General features: G+C 39.3%; 1 protein-coding gene across 1 annotated transcript; it reads right to left on the bottom strand.

Annotated features, from left to right (window-relative positions):
• Positions 1 to 870: 870 nt before the first annotated feature.
• vps37ba (VPS37B subunit of ESCRT-I a) lies at positions 871 to 24331 on the bottom strand. Its single transcript, XM_042487621.2, has 4 exons — positions 24132 to 24331; positions 15465 to 15636; positions 6702 to 6784; positions 871 to 3480 (listed from the first exon to the last, which is right to left on the bottom strand). Exons 1-4 carry the CDS (start codon positions 24234 to 24236, stop codon positions 2983 to 2985), a joined length of 858 nt encoding a protein of 285 aa, XP_042343555.1. The 5' UTR covers positions 24237 to 24331; the 3' UTR covers positions 871 to 2982.
• Between the last annotated feature and the right edge of the window lie 433 nt (positions 24332 to 24764).

Raw genomic sequence — 24764 nt, 5'->3', positions numbered from 1 at the left:
TAATAAAAGGTATTTAGTGTCTTTTGGCATAAATAGAAGTTATAACTATCTTGTATGATTCCAGTGAATATTATTGAAATTAAATAGATAATGCTCAAAGGAGCAACATTGATTGATTTATTTAATATCAGTGTTGTAAATGATTGTGTTGAATACGTTTGACAAACGCCCAGAGGGATAAAAACGTTAACATTTTCAATAAATTGTGGTGCTAAGCAAGAGCAGTGTGCAGGATCTTCTTTTCAAGACTCAGGTAAATAATTATTCAACTAAGAAAAAACAAAAACAAAACAGAACAAGACTTACAAAGTATACTGAGGTTTCACAACGCAAGATCCGAAAAAAAGATTCATAAAGTCTTTCTTTTCTGACATTTATAAGATTGATTCAAGACATTTTAATCCCAATCAAGATGAATCAATCCAATGCCTTTTCCTCATTTTCATACTTTAAAAAAATACTGAGATGAGCGGTGTCTGTACTAGTTATATAAATGCAGTAATTATATTCATGCTCCATTTGTATATTTATCAATAATTTCTGTTAGTGTGTATTCGCTAACAATATTTGCAAATTTTAAAAATAAAATTTCCACAGGAACCCTGCTATTAGACATTTGTGTAAAACTGTGTCCTAACTGATGTATTCATTCCTGAGTTATGGCTAAAAATGTGTTTTCTGAGGTCACAGTGACCTTTGACTCCAAATTCTAACCACGACTGTTGCTGCTACAGAGGCACGAAAACACACTTTGCAAAACTGCAGCCTGTTCATAAGAAACTCACAACTGCATCAGCTAACTAGTGGAACACATAAACATGAAGTCATATGTGTTTGTGTGCAACAATAAAGCAACCGGGTGAAAGCGGATACAAAAATTTGAGATTTATTGAACTTGAAAATAGCATTAAATTCCACTTAAACATTCATTATAAGTAAATACCTACAACATTACACTGAAAACATCACCAACCACATAGAAAACCATGGAGAGAGGATCAGTTCAAACGTAAAAAGCAGCTCAACAGCTAAACAAATAAGTATTAAAGAGGAATCTTCAGACTGGACACAAAGAGCAAAGGCCATGCACAAAAAGAATTATCCACTGTTAGTTGTTAGAAATGCTGGTTCATCGTGATGTTGATGTTTTAGCTTCAGCTATTTCTGTCATTTCGCCTGCTGACGAGTCTGATTTGTCCATTCTGTGGTCCACTTCTTTGCCTTGAGGTGAAGTGTAATTACAGAGATATGACGCAAAACGGAGCCCTGTTATTTCACCAATAATAATAAAAAAAACAAAACAGCAACAACACATGCAAAAGAAATCTCTGAATTCACCCCAGGCAAACCTCGACACAATGGAGGAAGAATGGAGGAGAAGCACAAGCACCACTAGGCACACAGCCTGAGGGCGTCTCTCGTCTCTCTGGCACATGTTCAGAATCGCTCTACTCTGGCCTTCTGCTTCCAGCGAGAGAGCAATGTCTGGCAGTCCACAGTCTGCCTTTTTCTACCATCTGCTGGAACATCAGTAGCAGGAGGAGCAGACCAAATTGGCTTGGCAAGTTTGTTCTTTAAAGGAGTTTTTTTTGGGGGGGTGGGGGGATTCTAACCTCAACAGCTGAGAAACATGGAGCAGTCAGCAGGACGCCATCAATGTCACTTCAAGTGTAGGCACTCGTGGCTCTTCAACAGTGCACAGCGACAGCAGTTGGGAGGAAACTAAAGTTCGATCACACTGGGAAAAATAAATCTTCTCCCAAAGCCAGTTTGACCTCGCGAGGTCCTCTTGAAGAAATCTCGCTTGCATGTTTACAAAAGAGTGTTTGAGCTCACAAACAGATATGTTGGGAATGACTTTCACTTACATAAACAAAAAGAAAAGACTGATGTGAGGAGTCTTTGGTGCTCAGTGTGACAGCAAACTGAACAGGACTGTGAGATCCAAAGAACTGTTGGCATAATCTGCAAATCCCAGACTGAGGGTGTTTAAGACAAAGGACATTATAAAAAAAGGAGTGTTGCATCACAACAGGAACCCACAGAAAAAACATCAGAAGTGTACTGTATGGCTATACACAAATCCTTCATTTCAGGCTTGTCTCGCCTTGTCTTGTTACAAAAGTTCAGCCACTATACCTCTCCTTTAGGCTCCCTTTTGACTTTTGCCCCTGAGATGGACCGCCGAGTACAACAGTCTGCCATTTTTTGAACATGGCAAGCACAACAGCCATCTTGAACAGGGCAAGTCTGGACTCTCTCATCCGCATATTGAAGAAGAAACACACCAACCGAAGCCCTCCTTTACAAATGTTAATCAGTCTATCCTGGCTATAATTACTCCATTAGTACTATATCAGAAAAAAGATGACACGCAAATATTTCTATGTACCTTGTGAATTTTTTATATATATATATAAAAGAGAGGGGAAAAAAATCACAGCATAGATGCAGTTTCACCTGAATATATTCTGGGACGACTGCACAGTAATTAGGGTCTCTCTTTGCTTGCATATACATTATCGGTAAATGAGTATGCTGCAGATGGAAATGACTAATTAAACCCTTTTTTGACTTTAGTGTTCCATAAAAAGCTTAAAGGAACAAGTTTGAAGGGGGGCGGGGGGTGAGAGACTAATGCAGAGCTGAGAGCGCTGCCAGGAGACACAAAGTGCTGATAAATGACAATCCTGGCCCCACTACAACCTGAAGTGGGCTCTTTCACCGATCCAGGCTAGCCAAGACGATCTTTTTTTTTTCGTTGGGAGTGTTGATGGGAGTGAGAGGTGAGCGCAAATCCACAGAGATTATTGGACATCTGCTTGGGCTGACCAGACCAGCCAGCGCAGGTCTGCTTTCTTGTGTTGTGTTGGTCGTATTCCGAAAAGGCAGACGACGTAAAAAAATAAGTCCTCAGAAGAGTTCCAGTAGTGAGAAGTCCAAGACACGCACTGCTTCCTCTGAGTGGCAGCTGCCTTTTATTTACTGCATGATGAAGCCAGGCTGCGGGGCCAGGCGAGGCGGGGGCCTCTGAGGCAGAGCTGGGGGGTACTGAGACAGGAAGTGGCTGGGGTAGCCGGAGGAGACGTTGGGAAATGGTTGGCCCGTTCTGGGAGGAATCGGCGGGTAGGGCGAGGCTGAGTATAAGGCAGGAGGCTGGGGGGTGGCGGTTGGAGCCGGATTTAGAACTGGGGCTGGCTGGGATGGGGGGAGTGGGGGTTTTCTCCTCGGCTGGGCAATGGGGGACGAGTTGGTGCCCGCCTCGGTGAGGAGTGAGGAGGAGGGCCTGGCTGCTGCAGACACGTCCTGAGATCGGGAGTTAGGGACAGAGCCCTGGGGCAGCCGCTGCCCGTTTAGCACCATCTCCTGCAGCTTCTCGATCTTCACCCTTCTCAGGTGGGCCAGCTTTCTGTTGCTCTGGTAGTTATCAATGAAGGAATCCAAGGTCATGTCGCCATCCAGGAACGAATCAGCCATATTCTGTTGACAGAAGTGAAGAGATTTGGGATAGTTTTAGAGAGAGAAAGCCCTTCTGACTCTTCCTCAACACCAAGGTTAGAAGCAGCTAATGAAGATGGAAACAGCATCCAGGCGCAGGCGCACACACACACACACACACACACACACACACACACACACACACACAACAAAACAAAGACAGACACTCATAAACTGCTGTGGAATGTAACTTTGTGAGAAAAAAAATCATCTAATGATGATGTCTATCATCAACCATCTATTTAGTAAAATTTTAAAACATTGACAAAAGCAGGGCTGGAAATTAGTACCAGCCACCAGCCAAATGCTGTTAAACAGGCAAATGGATGCTAGATTTGCACAAAAAACAATGGTGATCTATTGAGTGTCTGGTAGATTTTGGACAAAAAAAAAATTCCAACCCTCAACAAAAGCCTATCTTAAATACTGAAATAACCTTTAAAATACTCTGAAATGTAATATTTGTCACTACACAAGTGTGATATTTATCTGAAGTCAGTTTAAACTCACACAACATGTGACCATTATTGTAACTGTCACAGCAACTTTAAACTGCGTTTCGACCCAAACATTTTGGTACAGTATCAGAATCCATATGTAACCCACTTGGACATGTGCCTAAACCCTAGATCAGTTGCGTCTCCACTGCAGACGCTACTCTTACGTGTAAACGGGGTTGTTACCAGAGGGTAAAAGCCACCTCACCGCTAAATGTAACCGTCACGTTATTTACTCTCCAGAGCAAATTTTGAAAAAGGGCTGTCGTGTTTAGGGTCTTGCAATCAATGGGATATTTGAAAAAACGTGGCTTTATGCATCGAGACCTTATCGAGCAAGAGTGACGATTTTCTCTTGACCAGTCAATGGACTGTGGTGTTTAAACCTCCAACTTTTAGTATAAGATCAGTGTGCTAGATATTTCAACAGAAGTGTAAGGAAAAAAAAGGAACAATTCTATTGGTACAGTCCACAACTTTTGAAAATGGAAATGCAAAATTAACCATTGTAATGTGCAGCAAACTGAACTGAATTGGACTGCCTGGTGAAAAGGAGGCTTTACTGTCCAGACTTGTGTGGTCAAACTCATTTGAAGGAGACATCTCTGGAACAAGATCTGGGTGTGCGTGAGGGCAGTCCACTAACTGGAAGATAGGCCATTTGATCCCCGGCTCTTCCCGTCTACGTGTTTAAGTATCTTTTGAAAGGATACTGATACCAAGTGTGAGTGAGAGTGAATGTTTTAACTGAGTAACAGGTGGCACCTTGTATGGTAGCCTCTGCCACCAGTGCATGAATCTGTCTATGAATGGGTGAATGTGTCATGTAGCGTATAAGCCCTTTTAGTGGCCAGCAGACTAGAAAAGGAGCTTTACAAATGCAAGTCCATTTACCATCCATTTACCAAGCCCATAAGAACATTAGGGACAATGAGGTTAAGGTACTGTATTGTCCCAGGAGCAGAGTTGTGGGAAAGCTTCCCGGTATGCACTGAGGCAAATGATTCACAGGTATAAATCTCATTTTATATGTCTTTCTGCATTACTAGTTGTGTTGTTGTTTTTCACAATGATCTCTAAACTGATTCTACACTTCATTTGATGCCATAGAACAATTATTAAACATGATGTGTAATCGTGTGTACAATTGGTCAACAGTTCTATTCCATGTAGAGAGATTGGCTGAAACATTAGGGCCATTGCTACACTACAAATACTGTATGATGGCAAACTGAGGGACTTAATATTAACATCACTTCATTCAAGGCTGTATTTTTGACATATTTTTAACATTTCAAGATGAGGTGTTTGGCCTTGGTGGAGGTCTGCGCTCTCTAAGTGCTCTTCTAGTTGTTAAATTTAATTCCTTTAAATCAAACATTATTGGACACTTTAACAATGGTGAAAATAAAATGAAGTGTGGTAGGCGATAAAAAAATCACTTTATTTTGTGTGCTGCTATTCTTTATTTGACCATCATGTACAGTTCTTGTATACAATACCACTTGAATGGAATTTATACATTATGAGGTAGTTTCTTATTTGCTTTTTGTACTGGCTGGTCCACAGTATTGGCACTCTATGGTGTAATGTGACTTTTTCCTGTGCACTGGCACTTCACACAAGCTGCTGTTACTCTTTTCTGCTCTCTCTATATCAAGTTCTCTGATCGATTTATAATGGCTCTAAATAAACTGCAGTAACCACCACTGGGTGAACTACGTGATGCTCACCTACTCCTGCTCTTGCCTGCATGTTTTCTCTGTCTACGACTACTCTAAGTAACGTTGCATTACCATATCGCAGACTAAGACAGCAACTCAAAGACAACATTAACAGAGTCAAAGAATGACAATACACAGCTTCAAAGTCAAATCCAATATTACAAATGCAGAGTGATGAGTGGTGAAAAGACTGGTTCTTTCAAGTTGGCTGTTTCGTGCCTTTCACCCACCACCTGCAAACCGACACATACGGTTCAACGCCCCTGATACACACACTAACATGTGAACCATGGAAGTACTGGCACTTTTGTTTCCTCCTTTCCAAGCACTGGTTTAAGCATAGGAGGAAATACACCTTCCTTAGTTACACTAATTCAAATTAAAGGTACAAAAACAACATTTGCATTATCCATGGAGATTGATTACAGTTGATCATTAACAGATCCTCTGGATCTCTAACATAGAATAAAAAGACTCATTTTTAGTGATGGCACGCCATTGCATCTTGACGGTTAAGGAGCTAAAATTACAACCATTGTTCCCATCATTGTCGATTGGAGCCAGAGGGGATAAAAACCGATGTCCACTGCAGAGTCATTTGACCCAGGTGTGAATGCCGATCGTACACACTCCCATTGCATTAAAAAAGCCACGTTAGCAGTTTTTTTGTAAAGTGGGAGTGAGGCTTTATGGTATAAATTCAGCATTACCTAAAACATTTCAGAATACCACCTTTATGATTTGTTTGATAGCTAAAAAAATACTGACAGACAGATGTCTACTGCAATAATAAACATTTAGATCTTAAAGTTCTCTCAGTTCTGCTGCTCCTATGCTCTCCAACAGGAGTCTCAGATTAGAACAATTAAGCTTCTGTAGGAGAAAACATCAACAACTGGAAAAGGCAGGTATATGAATTACTGACAGGTGTCACTGAGGGACACATGTAGTCTATCCATGAAGACAGCGGTATGATGCTTACCTCTGTCTCCTCTTCTATTTTGGCTCCCTCTGCCTGCAGTAGGGCCAGCAAGATGTCCAGCGAGATGTTTCCTGACTTGTGGTCTGTGAAATAACAAGACAGAAGAACAGCACACGTGTTATCAGTTGTAAGGACCCTAATTGAGTGAATCTTAATACATATTGTACAGTTTATACAGTGCAGTGTTATCTTGAATGTTAATATGTCTTCATCTGGCTACATGAAGCTTTAATAGTAAGAAAATAACACCACCTTCGTTCTCCAATCTCGAATTTAACAATTAAATCTTAACAGCACATGTGGGGGCTGAGTGAGGGGAGATCACCTACGTCACTGCTCTTTGCTGACGGCTAAGTAGGAGTTTCCATTTGAAAACCACAAATAACCACAAAAGAATGCAGATGGACCCACCCTTTAAACCTAGTTGTACTAATGTGTAAACAAAATAAAGCTTGTGTTACTTTACTCTGCTTTTGGTAGCTTCTGTAACAAAGACCCCTTTGTCAGTGAACCGGAGCTGCATTTTTAAATATTATAATGCTACAATTCATCACACCCTTTACACAATCTTTTCAACAGATTTGAGTCACACGGACGTGGAGTAACGTTCACACAGCCCTCGAAGCAACACAGATGTGCTGCAGATTAAGTGTGATCCATGTCTAAATTAACCGAGGAGCTCATATGCCAAAGAAAACCGCCCAAATATCCCCTCAGTTCTAAAGCTGAAATGAAGGTGTTAGTAATAACAGATTTGAATGAGTCTGTCACACAGAGCTGAGGCAGGATTATGTGAAATCTGTCAGTCTTAGTCCTGTGACTGTCACATCCACACAGCTATAACGCCTCTGTGTTTGCTGTGAACAGGCAAAGCCCTGCAGAGTCAACTGAAACTGGCTTGGTGTCTCTAAGGAGGGAGCTGGTTTTGTTTGTGTTCCTAAGCAGGACTGAAAGTCAACACCAACTGGAGCTGGGACTGCATGCACGCACGGTAGCAGTCTGGCAATAAGACCGATGACACATCACTAGTTACTGATCTCCAACACAGCATTGCCAAGTCATGTTCATTCCACCATGCCTCGACACAATATAGTGGACCTCTAATTACAGGAGAAGTTCCAGTCTAACCTGATATGCTATTCTACTGCAGGCTTCCTTCTGTACTCGGCAACAGAGTGAACAAAGATCTGGAGACTGATTCATGCACTGGACAATGACTGCAATACAGGTCAGCCCAGGTTTTTACAAAACCTTCTCAAATTTCCTTAATTGATAGTCCGAAAAAAGGTTTATCTAATACCCTGCTTATCATGCAAGAAGACATGCATTGGAGAAACAGGACGGACCTTCATCACATGCAAAAAAGAACACCAGAAAGAATGCGAGAAACATAAATCTGGAAAGCGTACATGAGCAATAAAAGAAAAGGCAGAACAGCTGGATCGGACGACTGCAAAAGAGAAAACCACATCACTGACAGGGAAAAGGCCAAAGTCATTCGGTCAGAGAGCACCACCATAGGAACAGAGAGGCCATTGAGATCCGTAAACGAGTCCCAAGGACAGTAAAACAGGACAACAGGGGGCATGATTGTCCTGTCAAACCTGCATATAACAGCTGACAAGACACATCACAACATCTCATGACTCTTCTGAGGAAGACAGCAGAAAGACAGCAGTTAAAAAATGTCCAAGTAAAACAAACACCTTACTAATCTGTTAGTAATAAAAGAATCAGCCCAATACGTTCCATAATTGATGTTGGATACCTTTAACTCTGCAAGGCTGTGCTTTCATACAGCAGTTCTTTGGATAAATGCTAACGTCAGCATGCTAACGTTAGCATGCTGACATGTTGAAGTTCCAATGTTTTCCATGTTCATCAGCCTGCTAATGTTTGCAAGGACAGCAATACACACCTGATGATTGGCAGTAGAGCTGAGCTTGATGGGAAAGTCGCTATTAATGCAGGTATTTGGTCATTCTGGAAAACTTTAATTGACAACATTTGGGACAGGCGTTTATATGGGACAGGCTTTTATTACTTTCACATAAAATTTAACAGGTTTCATTACAGATTTGCGCAAAAATTAAGCGATATTCTTGAAATGATGGTAAAACACAATTGTGAGGCGACTGTGTTTCCATTGAGTGATGTTATATGACTTCTCCTCTCATGATATTATTCCAAGGAGTATGGCAATGGATGTTCAGAACATTAGCAGGTTTATTTCTATTGCAACCACTGCATTAGCCGCCATTATTTACATACCAAGGCGACATAGGCATGTTATGCAAGCAATAATGGAAATGCAAGCCCCTTATACTTGGGAGCGGCCACAAATGAGGGATTTCTGCGAGGTTATAGTCCATGATTCACTGAGGAATTGTGGCTTCAAAACTTCCAGATGATCTGCTCAACTTTAAATGCAATGCAATAACACCTCTTGTAGCGCCTGCTGCATCCCAAGGGAGCAAGTTCCCTAAAAGTGCATAGCCATAGCATCATGTGACCTATAAAAGCGACAAAAACAGTGGTGTCATTGTTATGCCCATAAGCCAGGCCCTTAACTCCATAACTTTGAGTATGTTCAAAGTACAGCTCTCTGTCACTGAGTGTCCAACTCCCCTACACACTTATGTCTATCTTATTTTATGAATTTTTGACATGTCTAATGGTTACTTATGGTTTAAAAGGGGTAAATGAGTTATGCTGTTAAGTGTGTAAAAAGGTAAAAGAAAATGAGTAACCTAAAAGTGTGATAAATACCGGAAGCATTATCAGACAGCATTGCAACAGACATTTTGCCCAGGGGATGTGGTGAGTGACTATTGCACACCAGGAGTATAATTGCCAGACCCACTTCCTGTTTAAAATTTCCTGTATCTGATGTTGAGTATTACCTTTCTCTGATAAAAAGCTGTTAGTTAAACTGGACTTATTGATACTCACATGCATTGACAGACTTGCAGCTAGAGGTTTTAATCACTAGTTGCTTGCCTGAATGTTGTAAGGACTTGTTAAAAAGTTTGACAAACTGGCTGTGGTGGGCCCTGTGGAGCTTAGCTTGTTAGACTAAATAAGATTAAGATCACTGATAGCTCACTGATATACTTTTTTGACTGACCGTGCATCATACAGAACAGAATCAGTGGGCCCCATTCACTATTATGTGTGTAGAGGTTATCTTACTTTGTGTGAAAAATTACTGACTCTTAGGCATCAGCTGATTTTTGTTTGTACTACTGTGCGCATGTCATTGAATAAGGATCATTCCAAACTGACAAGAGCAACCCGCTGTTTGCTCTCAACATACTGTCTTGCCCCCATTTCTCTGTATGAGGAAATACTTCTACTGGGAGGTGTTAGAGCTGGGTGATAAATATAAAATAACACAGTGACCCCAAACCTCAATGTTGATGTTGTGCGATTGTGTCTCTGTCTGTAATTTTTTTAGCAACAAATATTACATACTGCAGTTTTCAATTTTTTTTTGACAACCATGTAGCTTTTATACACACACAAAATATAATTTTTCCAACTAGCACTCAGTAACATAACTTTAATTCTCTGCAACATGACTGGATGCTATCAGATTGGTTCAAGCTTAAGTAGATATGGAGATTTGCTAATGAATAGTGTACATTAGTAAATTCAGGAAATGAATTGATTAAGGCTTGGGGGAAGGTGTAGAGTATTTTCCAGTCAAAAGGTTCAAGTCCAAGTGATGCCACGAGTCACTGGTGTTAAAGTCCAAGTGGAGTTGTAAGCGTTTCTTTGATGTTCTCATTGCAAGTCTTAAGTCATCAAATTTGTGACTTGAGTCTATCTCCAATGCAAGTCTACATTTTCTGAGACAGTCAGGGAATCACAAAAATATCAATCCATCCTGTGCTTGTGCAAAAAACATTCATAATCACAGTTCAAGCAAAGATTTGTGTGTGCCTGCTGTTTATGAATGAGGCCCAGTGAGTGGTAAAACAGTAATGATTATTGTTAGGTAAGGAGCAGCCGCACCACTTTTCTTGTTAAATGTGTCATAAAGATGACCTGTGGAGGACAAACATTAAATCAGCTTGTTAAACTTGCTGTGTAATTTCTGCACGGGTTTTTCTGTGACAAATAATGAGCCAAGTAAATGACTTTGAGGGATTCCACAAAGAACAATTAGCCACACCAAGATTGCTGTTATATTGGCCAATTTACTGAAATAATAATTTTTTTATCTCTGAATTGTTGGCTCTAGATGTGGCACGTCGTGCTGGTTTGCCAAATTTTGGCAGGGGAATTAAACTGAAAGGAAAAACATTTAAAGACAGAGGCTTCATTCTTAACACAGCCTTTTTTTCAGGGTGAACTCCCCATTCCTTTCTGTCTCGCTCTCTCTCCCATAACAAGGCGGACTCTGAAGCATATCAGCGGCACTCCTCCGCACAAAGCTGTGATTCTCTGGCAGAGCGGAGAGCCTGCCGAGCGCACAACACACAGTCTGGGCCTGGTGATCATGAGACAGCCATTTAGTAAATGAATCCACGTCAAACTCTGCTGTGAATCTGACGGGGGGAGTTTTTGGCTTGCCTTGCTGCCTTTCTCTCTCTCTCCCACCCTCTTGACTCCCCTGCCTGCCGGTCCCGTCATCCACCACTCCCTCCCACCCACTGTGGCTGTTTTACACCAGCTTGCCTGGCAGCACAAAGGCCCACTGTGGGCTGCTGTTCTTAGAGGCAGTCGCTGGTGGTGGAGATGGGGCTGCCCTGCCATTTTTGGCCTCTACAGCTCAATGGACAGTGAAGGGTAATACAGAGGCCACACATTTCCTGAGAGAAAAGGTTGGGGAGGGTGGTGCTGGTGGTGTAACTGTATGCAAATGCAAAGAGCTACTGTGCATTGGATCTTTCATCTGGGTCAAATGGATACATTTCTCTCAGCTGCGAGCATCACTGTCCTTCCCCAGCTGCTCTACAACAAATCCACAACTAGGACGGCGAGTGCATGGAAGGCGGGGGGCGGGGGGACACTGGTAACCTACATTTGACAAAAGCCATTGCTTGCTGACAACAGACAAAAACCACAGCCTGCTGTATCAGTGCACTGACTCCTGTTTGAGGAGGTCTTTGGAATGTTCTGTTCAACCTCACATCGTGAAGCAGAGATTATCTATCGTCATAAAACCTTAAATGTAAGGTCAAGCAAAATATATCTGCACACATCATATTTAGCAGGACCTCATTTTGCTGTAAACAGAGCAATTCATAGTTTTTAGTCACGTGACTGGCAAGGAGCTCTGGAGGGCAAAACAACATTCCAACACAGTGGAAACGCCATTGAACTGCAGTAAACCCATCAAATTTCAATTTTTTTCATGCCATGAATATTTGCATCACACCTCCACACAAGAAATAACATGAACAAATTGGAAATTTTGGGTCCTTGTGATCCAGTTACAGCACTTACCACAGCATTTTTATCACTAATAACAGCTTAGTACCTGCCAGAGTTCTACTTCAGAAATGTTTACATCCACCTTGTGGAGAATCCCTCTCCTTACACTGTCGCCAGGATAGAAGTGTACAAAGTGCAGACAGGTCTACTCATTTACAACCTGGATGGGTCAATAATGCTGGCATTTGGGAGGTGAATGACAAGAAACTCTTCATTGTCAAAGAAAAGGTGAGTGCTAATTAGTTAGCAAGTGCTAACGTTAGCTCTTCAAGGCCACTGGAGTTTACTGTCCACAAAAACGAACGTCATCAGAACGATCACGAGACAATACAACAACTAAAACTACAACAATTAACTACTCAGTGTTTACTTCAGCGTACCTTTGACAACATATTCTCTGCAAAAGCGTGTGTGCTTTGATGGTTGCCATTCTTTACTCTCCCCAGGGTCGGGGGGCAGGAAATAGCACAAATCCACAATCTCCTCCTCTTTGGGTTTTTCTTTCTCAGACGGGTTTCTGTTAACGCACAACCCTGGCTTTTTGCATCATCAGTTTGTGTACCCGATTTAACAGCAACTGTATGACATTTTAGCAAAAATAACCAAAAACCTGCCAAAAACATTCTGGTGGGCAGCAGCAGAAGGCAGTGTTTTGCCCTCCAGGTGAGCGGTACTATACGGATGCGAGGTTGTGTGAAAACTATGAATTATTCTGTGCAGGTGAGACTTTAATTTGAGCCTTAACCCCTTAAAACCTGGAGCGTAGTAGGAACATTAGTTTTCCTGTGCTGCTTTCAGGCGCCTTTCACAAGTATTTACACCTTTGAACCTCAATCAAATTGGTGCAATTTCTTCCACAAAAATGAGAAAAGGGCAATGAAGAGCTTGCTTGCAAGAAATTAGCAAAAAAAGAAAATTATTTTTTAAAAGCAAGGGGAAAAAGAAAAAAACTAGGGAAAATTGTATTTATAATTACATATTTCAAATTATATAAAAAATTATAATACTTTTTTTCCAGGCCATTTCCTTGTTTTATACTATTCTTTTCTTTCTTCTTTTTTTCCAAAACTAATCTCAGATAATTTTCTTGTACTTTTTACCAAATATCTGGGTCATTCCTTCTTGTGCTGCACATCACCTTTGTCCAATATTTTTGAAAGAAATCAAGCCAGTTTAGTCAGGTTTCAAAGGGTTCAAGCAAAGACTATCTTAATGTATGTTGTATATATGATAGCAGCAGGCTTAGCCTAAGAGTCAGCATTCCTTTCAGGGAAGAAGGAAAGTCAAACTTTTATCGGTGTAGCAGAGGAGTGAATGGTTGGCATGCTATTTTGAGAGCTGCTTGGCAACAACTGCGTCAACACAAGGTCACAAGTATTGTCATTCCCTTTTTTTCCCTCCCCACACACCAGGGAAGTACTGTGAAGGTGCGTCAGTGAGGGATATTACAGCCCTGTAAGATGGTGCAGTGGAGCTGGAAATCAGATCTGGAATTCGCTCAACACGAACAGAGTTCAATCACAGTGACTCCTGCCGCAACATGACGGCGAGGTTTCAGAGGCAAAAGGCTGCTAGGGCCTCAGATGGGAATCATGAGAACTGGTCAAACAGGTCTCTTGAATGTGTGTTCATACAGAGGACGAACAAACAATGTGGAGAAAAAAAACATTACATAACACCTCAGCTTTCTATGATGATGACTGACAGTATTAAAAGGTTCACTCTCGAACTGAGAACCAATAATTGCAACCCCTTAAGTCAGCATCTTTATCCATATTTTAATACTGGATGTGATGCAGAGCTGAGTGGTTAAAGGGACACTTAACTATAGAATTAAAAAAAAAAAACATAACTTTTCCTCTTACCAGTAGTGCCTCCTACATGTCTGCCTTCTTTACAATATAATGGAACTAGATGGCACTAAACTTGTATTGCCCAAAGCACCAAGTAAATACATTACATAAATACATAAAAACTCAACAGCAATGTCTTTTTCAAGAAATCATAACCAGGTTACTCAAGATAATCCACAAACCTTGTTGTGAGCAGTTTCATGTAGGAACTATTTTCTTTACACCAACCTGCACCTGTAAACCAAATCACTGCACAGATGGAAGCGTGGCCGATGGGAAAGAGGTTCATGATCATGACAGCATGAGATGTAAACATTAATGGCGTCCTCCTGCTGAGTTGTAACGTTAGCAAGCTCAGTTGTGCTGAGCTTGTAGTAGATGTACGCTTCCTTCTGCGCAGTGATGTGTTTGCAGATGTAGTTCTGCTTTAAGTAACTGTGATGTAAATAAAATGCCATTATTCCCCACAGTCTCTTACTGGCCGCCGGCTATTTACAGTCCTGTAACTTAGCCCTCCACCATAAGTGTTGCAGTGTATTTCAGCTCAGCTGCCTGTTCTATCATTAGAGACCAGAGACCGCAGCTTGAGTGGTGCCTGCTGTGCACTACATACAAGGAGTTTAATAGAAAAAAGGAGCACCTGTATTTATGACAGTATTGAAAAACATACCTTTGGGTTTTCTAAATACCCTGATATACCCTAATGCTGTGATATTGCCCAAGCCTAATTGTCAGTTAGTATTTTAATATCAGGGCTTAACAATAAGAGTTTTGGTAAAAACAATTTATAACCACAGGTTTTATAAAATCTGTTGAGACTAGGGGTGGGAATCATTAGAGACCCTACAATATGTTCTCATAACAATACTTAAAATATGATACAGTGTTTCTGAGATTTTAATGTTTGCAATATGCTAAGTATTGGATAACATCTATCGCTGTTCCTTGTCCTTTCATATCATGTTTTGTAAGCAAATTATTTCCCCAAAGAAAAACCTTGTTAACATCTGTTTTATATAATAAGATGAAGTCTGTTCATCTAAATTCAATCATTTTTATAGCAGCAAAGTGCATCTAGTGGACTGAAAAAGCAATCAGTTTTATTAGTCTAGTAGGGTGCCAAAAGGTTAATTTGTATTAGCAATATTAAGCTGATATGATACAATATTGCCATGTAAAACACTGTGACACATTGTATCGAATTTTTTCCCCAACCCTAATAGTAGAACATAATCAAAACCAAAATAACAGGATGTAATTGGTAATGTGCCCTGTGTGTTTTGTGCCGGGCACTCCGTCTGAAGCTCATACCACAGGCACTTGTTTATGTATCGGTTTTTAATAACTTCATGGACACTTGTGATCTAATTTGTTAAGGGTTGGGTATCATTAAAAAATCATGACACTGGGAGCAACTGACAATTAAGAAATGTTTCTCTGTCTTGCGATAGCTGTCAAGCTGCAGTACCTAGAGTAGATTTGCGGAGCTGATAGGACTCAAAGCTCTCCTGAAGGCAGCTGTAGCGCTTGGTGAGCTCCTCTTTCTTGTGCTCCAGTCTGGGCTGCAGGGCCAGGTTTTGCTCTGCCAGGGTTCGGTTGTTGACCAGTGTCTTCTCCTTGCTCTCCTGGACTTCCTGCATCTATAAAAGACAATAAAAAAAACATCAGAATTTTTTATGGCCTTACCTATGCATCTCCTTTGATGCAGGACTAATGACAAGACAAGTTTTAAGAGACACAACTTTTTCTTGCACACTGGTTCCCACTTTAGCTGGGTGAGGGAAATCATTCCCCGCGCTTAATACTGAATCTCTGCTGAGAAACATTTAAGAAATAAAATGGTACTGTTGTGAATATTAACCATGAATCATCACAGCTAACCTGCCAGTTTTCACACAACTCCCACAGGCCGCCACACATATTTAGAGAGGCAAATTAAGACCATAAATGTATCATAGAGCTGTACAAAATCAGCCCATTTTCTTCACAACAAGAAAAGAGAAACGTTTATTATCTTATTTAAGTAGTCTGATGTGTTATATTTTTTAAACACTTAAACAAGTTGAAAGAGAAACAAAATTGAAACTATATAAAAGTATGTTTGAAAAAAACTATATAGGCTTTAAAACACATGCAAGGCCATTACTGAAGGCAGTTTAAGCCATCTGACTGCATCTAAAAATATCAAATGTAGCATGACTTATTTCACCTCAACCCTTTTCAGGACGGAGCTTTTGACATATGCATCATAGCAGGGGAACCACAGGTGTATGGCTGCATTCCATTCAGGTGCAGCAGTAAATGTAACCCGCTACTGTACATTATGACTTACTCACTGTGCCCAAAAAACATGAATTTAGTGTTTATCATTTCATGTCATCGCTTAAAACTGTAGTGAAGATTAGGGCATAGTGTTGTCATGATACTGGAATTTCTATACCTTGACAAATACATATTCAATACCATGTTTAACACCAAAATTGACATTTTGGGCCTAAAATGTAAACATATATATAAAATAAATATAACAAGGCTATGAAATGAGAACCATGACTTTTCTTTACTTGGTTAGTAGAAAAGAACAGCAGAATCACTGTAGTAAACATTAACAATTAGAGAGAGGGACAAAATGCAGCTTGCACCAGTGCATCAATAAAATAAAATGAGTATTCAAACCATTTTAAAAATAAGATAAATCAATATTTTGGGGAATAATTTGAAAAGGGGTACTACATAATTTCACACTCAGACACTGACAAAGTGTTAGACAACAGATGTAGTGATTTTAGCAAGGAAATAAAATAATAAAAATATTAATAACCCCCCATCAAAAAATTATATAATTAATTTCATGCACAGCCAGTGTCACAGCCACTGGGACACCTGAATGGAAAGGCGGCATCATCAACGACTATGTTTACATGCATACTAATATTCCACTATTATTCTTAATATGACAATATTCTGAATTTGATACAGGTCATGTAAACAGCATATTGTTTAGATAATCTAAATTAGACCTCTTCCAATAAATTCATGTGTAGTATGTTGATATTACTCAGGTTTCTGTCAACATACTTTGGACATGTATACAGCACATTCAAAATATGACAAAAAAATTGAGATTTTTGTCACAGTTTGCAACATGACCTCTTGTCTGCTTATGGTCAGGTTTGTGTGCTGTCACTGATATAGTGTTGTTTACAAACCAGCTCACCAACAGATTGCAGTGCTGTGGTAAAGATGTATGCCTCCAAAAAAGCTGACATTTCCGGTGTGAAAGCCAGACTAATTTGTGCATGTAAATGCTAAGGGTGGGTAAAAAATTGTGCAGTAGTAGTAAAACAGCATAGAATTGCAATACTTTTATTAGGCAATATTGTATAATTTCAGAGACGCCAAGTTTCTATTTTTTTATTATGTAAATTAGTAATATCACAAATACAAATCAAACTTTTGGTAGCTTATTTTAACAATATAATCTTTTTTTTTTTTAGTCCACCAGATAAATTTTGCTGCAGTACTACTAATAGATAACACAGATGTTGACAAAGTTTTCTATGGGCGACGTAATTTGCAGTTGAAAAAATATATTTATTGCAATACATTTGATTGCAACACTAAGCATATCACAACATGTTTAAAATCACAATCATATTTTTATCATGACATATCGTGATAATAGCGTGTCATCGGGCCTATATGACCATTCCCATTCCCAATAGTGCAGTCAATGTTTACAGTTATGCCATGATAACAATATATTGTTCAGAGCTAAATAACAAACTCTAACAAGCAGCCAATTTATAAAAAATAACATTTATCCTAACCTCCAAGTTGTAATTACAAAATTTGAGATGGCGGTAATATCATGTAAAAATTGATGGAGTTCCCCGTCGTATTAACTGAAATCATGAAGACAAGAGGGATGAACAATATGCCACAGTGTGAGCATCAGAGGATTGAAGTGAAAAAAAAAGGTCTCCTTCTGCTTCTCCAATGACTCACTTGACACATTCAACCAACATGCCATATGTGTAAATATAACCAGGGCTAGGCGAGAACATGTAGGAAAACTCTAAAAATACACTGTAGCGTAGGTCTTGATTATGGAATGGTTTCTAAAAATGACAGAGGCAGGCCTATTTTGGCAGGTGGACTGACTGAAAACAACATTTTGTAATAGAAAAGCAGCTAAATATGTCTAATATCACTGCACTTTGTGCCGTCATATCCTGAGGTGGCCGGCCTCTCTCTGCGAGAGCCGCTTTGCTCGTTCATCGTGGCCCGCTGAAGACGTGGACCTTTAAATAGCATCCATAACTGCAGGCTTGTTCTGTCAAGCCAAACACATAATTGTTTGCTGGGGGAATGCTCCACTCTCTGCATGAATGCTGAAATAATCACAGGAAATGTGGGTTAAGAGCTCGTCTGGATGGACCACAGACCTGAATTTTGGAGGGCTGGTGTAATAAGCCACAATTAGATGCAGGTGGCTGTAATACCCCCATCACAAAAACAAAACCTTTCAAACTGGAAACTTATTCTGCTTCAGTAATTCTTACGCATTTCCTTCTTCCTTTCTTTTATGTGACCACAATTAAAGCCACAAAAAACCCTCTGGACGTTGTTACATTTTTGAGGAAAAAGAATGAGTTTGAAACCAAAGTAAGAACTCTGACAGAGGAAAGTAAATAAGTGATGTTTTCTTGAGTTACAATTTTTGGTCAAAAGAATCAAATTTTCTATTAGCATAGCAGGGATGCATCAATTCTGAAATTCTGGACGGATACAGATACTGATGTCTAAAAAGGCATTTTGGCTGATAGCTGATACCAATATCAATGTTTTGTTGTTGTTATTTATTCCCCCATTTGTGAAACTAAACAGTTCAAAGTGATTAAACCCATCATTCGGGGCTAAATGATGTTTTGTTATATTATCATTAGTGTGCATCTGTCCATGTTTAATTGTATATGTTATTTTTGTGCACAGGTCTCTCTTGAAAAAATATCCTGATCTCAATGAGACTACCTGTATAAACAAATCTTTAATAAACAATCTTTGAATGAGCACAAAATAAATTATGCAAATATTAGAAACCACCTTTAATATAACATTGAACATAATACAACACAAAAAACACAACTGCTTCAAAAGCCTTTCAACTATGTGTATCTTAATTTCCTCCTAATGTCTTTTCTATATTGCCAAGGAAATATCACACATTTCTTCTTAAAAAAACATTTTCTTCAAGGTTCTCACCAAAAAAATAATCTTATGGGATAAAAGTTTGAACACTTCATTACAATGTTATAATATACTTATTTTTACTGAACAGAGTCCAAAGGCATCATAATGTGCCTCAATGCAAACCTTTCAGCTAACAGCTAACTGCTAACAGCTCACCTTAACTAGCTTTTCTTCTGCTAATGTTAACATTGATTTGTTGTTCATGATGTAGCACTATCAAGGAAAAAGCAGGGTCTGTCCCCTGACGCCTCAATAGTGAGTTTTACTGTGTCCGTTTGTCCTGAAGGTGCCCACAAGAAGAGCTCTGTTTGTTGCAAACACATTTAGGCTTGACTCAAGACAACAGGACAACAATAGTCTTGAGCCCTGCTTTTTAGACTGCACAAAATTGGTGTGAAAAACAGAAAACCATTGTCCACTGCCACTGGTGAATGCCATCTTATTTGCAGAAAAGTTGAATATCAACCAAAAACAATGTTTGGCTGACAAACCGCCGCATCCCGAAATATTAAAGCTAGACTGATATCGGCCAATTTTAGCTTAAAGCAGATATGCCATGATTAGTGCAGTATAGTACATGTCGGCAGAAATTGCAGTAAAGAAATGCCAAACAGGGGTTGAGTCTCATCTCTGGCTAGTTCATCCATACACTGTAAAATCTCCCACTCAGAATCTTGGTGGTATATCTGAGACATCCATATTAAGAATGTTTGTTTATACTATGCATTTATGTAAAAATAAATGACTCATGACTCAAATGTTATCACATTTTTTTAGATTCCCAAATATCTGCATTGCCAGCCTCAAAAATCTAGTATCTGTAGTGCTAGAATTAGTCATGAAAAAAAGCATTATTGTTTTAATCTCCTCCAATTAAACAGACACTTATGCACCAAGATATCATAAATTCTGTCCTGTTATAAACTGATCCAACTGAACTTGATCTACAGCATGCATGCTCTGTATAAACCCACTTCTGGATTAGTGAAGGCTTCAAAAAGATAAGAAGCCAAATGTGAGAGACAGCGCTCAGCTTAATCTTCACTTTGCTTCAAAATGTAAAGTATAATAGAAAGCTTAAATGAGCTGAAACATCATGTGTCGACATTAAAAAAAAAAAAAAAAAACTGGGTCACCTACGAATCGGGATCACACTGCCTTTAGCACAGCGGACACTCAAAAGGTAGAATGCGTCTACTATGTCTCTACTATGCCGCAAGCAGTCTACTATAACACATATGCATACATTTAGCATTACGTGTATTACAAAAAATTACTGATGGACAGTATCTACAGGTATGACACCTTTAACCCTCTATGGTACAGTGTTGCCTCAAGGTAAAATATTAATTTTGGCTTTTTAACACAAAACATCCTCATCTATTTTGCAATACTTAAAAAAAAGAGCCAGGGCCCTCAGGGAAGCAATAATACCGTTTATATTGTTACATAGGGGCCGTGTTGAGGCCCTTTTCCAGGGCCTTCCTGGCATGTTTAAACTGCAACTCTCCACAAAAATGGACAGAAAACATATTTTTTTCTGTCATTTTACAATCTGAATAAAATGTGATTCTCTGTTGAAGCAACACAGTATGTTAATAGAAACCTTACCTAACATTATTTTTTATTTCCTTAAATTATATTTACTTGATTAGATCATGGTGAATAATGGGAAACTGGGAATATTCATTTGTTTAAATTATTTTTTTATAAAATTAAAAAAAGGGGGTAGGATTTGACAATTCACTTCCTCCTCCTCCTTTGCAGACGTGAAATACTTAACGTTTGTTTACTGAATATGTCCGATGAACATTCAGGTGTTGTTTCTCTTGCTTGTATTTTGTTTTTGTTCTCGTATTTTATTTGGCATGTTTAAAATAAAGATTAACTGACTAACTCACTCTTTTTTATGAACCAAAAAAAAACAAGACATTGTAAACATTTTTTTTTACTAACTGGCATCATTATGTGTGCCATTGAGGGTTAAGGTCAATAAATGTGAAAAAAAAAAGGATGCGCGGAATTTAAACAAATTCACGACAGAACCATTTGCATTATTCAAAAAGCGACACATATGCTGCCTTCAGCGTATGTTTTGCAAAATGAGAAGATTTTTGCCAACAGCAAAGCATGTGTCTCCATCTCAGGCCGAGGGATTGTGTCTGTATACTACAGCTGTAAGTTCTCAGCACTCTCGAGTTTCACTCAATGTCTTATGACACCCACTGCCTTTGTTCCTGTGCACTGTATTACAAAGAAAGAATTTCCCAGACGGTTCCACCTTTGGCTCAGGCGTGTCTTCACTTGTCTAATGCCCTTCCATCTCTCCCATAATCTTATGACTAATTTAAGTCAACAACTGCAGTGTCATTGCAGTAAACAAGTCCCACCCTCTCTGCAAGCTACAGGAAGAGGGAAAATGAAACCATGGAGACAATCAGACAGGGTGTGGATCAAAAACAGAACTGACAACACAAAAGGCCATCTCACAGCACAGCATTCATCCAAACAGATAAAAATACATCATTGTATTCTTCTTGCTTTTGAGAGGCAAAATGAATCTGGAGCACTTAAGCTGACATATAGTAGCTTATAGTCTAAATAAAGGGGCTTTTATCACATTTTTAGGCAGCACTCTGACGCAAAATGAGCTAAAATGCCAGAGCGAGAGACGCAGCACCATGACAACAGGCAAGAAAAATGTGTCCTGACAATGTGTGTTTGATGTTTCTAATTACCGATCGGGTCCGAATGGTGAGGTAAGACAGGAAGGAAGAGAGTGTCTCCTCAAGAGTTTGCACTTTACAGTGAAAACAGCAGAAGAACACGGTGGAAAATTCTTCCAACACAGGGATCTAGTGAGGCTGATTCAGCAGGGTACATTAAACCCCACACTGGGATTGATTATTTTGGACGCCCGCAGTGTGGGAAATCATCAGAGGTACAAATCATGTATTAAAAAAAAAAAATCTGTTAGCCTTGATATGGTAAATATTAGTCCACGGTGGAATCTTTCTAAGGACTGTGACTTGTAATCTCTCTGTGTATGGAAAAACCCAGGCTTATCAACTGCTTATCAGAGCACGGGCTAACTTGTGGTAGACAGAGTGCAAAGCAGGTACACATGAATTGGAAATTGCTGAGTCCTTGTGCTGCTGGAGCATGGCCATAGAGAAAAAGACATGATCCAATGGCCTGTATGGAGGAAGCAACTCTGAAAGTATAAATTAATATCTTTGTAGGGTGAGATCGGGTAATTTGAGAGACTTTTTGGTAGATTACCAACAAAACCACCTCAAACTCTGCAGACAAGTGTAACTTTTGTATGTTGTTATGGTTTTCTGCTACATTTCTATTAAGGAAACATGTTGTTAAGTTAAATAATTTCATTATAATTTCCTTCAAACACATCAAGAACCCTTACCAAACTCTGATTATGTTCAGGTAAAATGGGACAGTCATGTTTCTTTATTTTTTAATTATTAAGCTAGTTTCACAGTTTGGTCATTAATTAATCATAACCAATCATGTAACCTGTGGCTATTCATTAAATGAGATTGTCCATCTTTTCTGCCATGCTTTCCCCATTATTTTGTTGCCCGTTTCTTTGGTGCCTTATTGTCTACAATGGGCATGCATGTGTGTGAGTAATGTGGCTGATATGGACTAACAGTATCATATTAAATAAGAAACATTCTAAAAATGTCTGAAATGTGACAGAATGGCACATAATAATTTTATAATACATGGTGGCCTAAAGAAATGCTGGTTTTACTTTAGAATGCATGGTTTTACTTTAAATGCATTACGTACTCATTGGAAACCCTTTCCCATAAAAAGTAAAGAGTGCTGTGAAAATATTTTGATTGTAAGTCAAACAGTGAATAAAAAGCAACACCCTACAACGACCTTTCTTGTTATACACTTATTATTTTAGCTGCAGTACTTTTATTACCAACGTGAGAAAATCAACATGCTACATGGCTTTCCTGGCAAGTCCTTGGACCAGTAATTTTTCAACACTTTTTACTACTTAAATCCTACAAGTATGATTGTTTTAGCTGCAAGCACATTTGTAGGAATACCTCAAGAACATGTTTGGTGACTAGCTGCTAGTATTTGAAGAGCCCAAGATGTAAAACCTAATTCGTCCCATTTTACTTAATGTCCCGTCTTACCTAACTTACCGAACAATACCGAATCTAATTAATAATCTCGTAAATTTTTACATGTATATGGCTTTCGTCAAGGATACAGCAATTAATGCGAACACATTCTGTTCTTGTAATGCTGTCAGTATTGCTTTTAATTCCGGGAGTTCACTGAAGTGGTTAATAATTCATAATTTTGAGATAATAGTGCTAAGTTTTGTTTTCCTCGTTCTCGGTGTAACTGTGCCGTCAGTCATAAATTGGCAGATTTGTGAGTGGAGTTTGGCATGACGACCTGTCTAATAAGAGTGACGAAGCTAGGCCATTAATTAAATTTCAATATTATCTAAAATGAGTCAGCGTTAATGCTGGAAAGAAAAAGTATTGTTGTTCATACATGCTTTTGCATTTAGACGCTTTGGTTGTCTGCGTAAGTACAGTTGCAGCAATGTAGCAAACTGGGAATCCTCGAAAACTTGAGACAATGCTCGCCCCTGCTCCGTCCCAAGGTGAACATATTGTACCTTTTCTGAGCTTTCGGGACATTTAAATTCAGCTGACAATGCATATTTATGTCCGAAATCCTAAACATGACTTGGAGCAACCATTTCCGCGACTGTACCGATACTACGTTGGTAAGCACAACAAAGGGGTTGAGGGAAAAACAGTGACCGAGAAAAAGGAGTGAGAAGCTAACGTTGGGACTACAAAAGCGAATGGCTTTCACATACCTCATCCATCTCCTGGATCATTTTTGTGAGTTTCTCGTCGTCCTCCAGTATTTCGTTGAGTTGAGTCATCGTGTAAGCGCTGAACTTGTTGGAAAAACTCGTCATTTTAGCTCTTCTTGTGCGTTTGTCTTCGCCTGTGATCCCTATTCTCGCTTTGCAGATTGTGACAGCTGACTGAGCTTCCCTTACAGGAAGTAGTTACAGGCCCAGTGCTGCATTCAAGGGCCGTCAGAAATGTCGGAAATAACGGAATACCAAACAATGGGCGTCAATCCAGCAATAATCAAGCCGTAGCGCTGGCTGAAAATATGACAGTACACTGTATCGGCTAATAATTGTGACAACACACGAAAACATAACAAATTTTACTTTGATGGAAAACTAGGGCTATGTATCATTATAAATTTGTATTTTAACATGCGATAAATTTCTGATCTGTAAATTCAATTTCTTACTTTACACCTAACTTCTGCTTGAAATAATATGTATATGTAGGGACTGTTCTTTATTTATGTATTTGCTTAAATATATTTTTTCAATACTGGGTATGGAATCATATTTTTTTATTTTGGCTTAGAGGATGGGCGTACAACTTAAAATGGCTGTGCTTCGAATTTATTTAAACAACTAATT

Source organism: Plectropomus leopardus, chromosome 4 (genome assembly GCF_026936395.1).
Source record: "Plectropomus leopardus strain MGB_pleo_1.0 chromosome 4, ASM2693639v1, whole genome shotgun sequence".
Taxonomy (NCBI): Eukaryota; Metazoa; Chordata; class Actinopteri; order Perciformes; family Serranidae; genus Plectropomus; species Plectropomus leopardus.
Note: the sequence above shows the minus strand (reverse complement) of the source record. Positions and strands in the feature narration are given on the sequence as shown.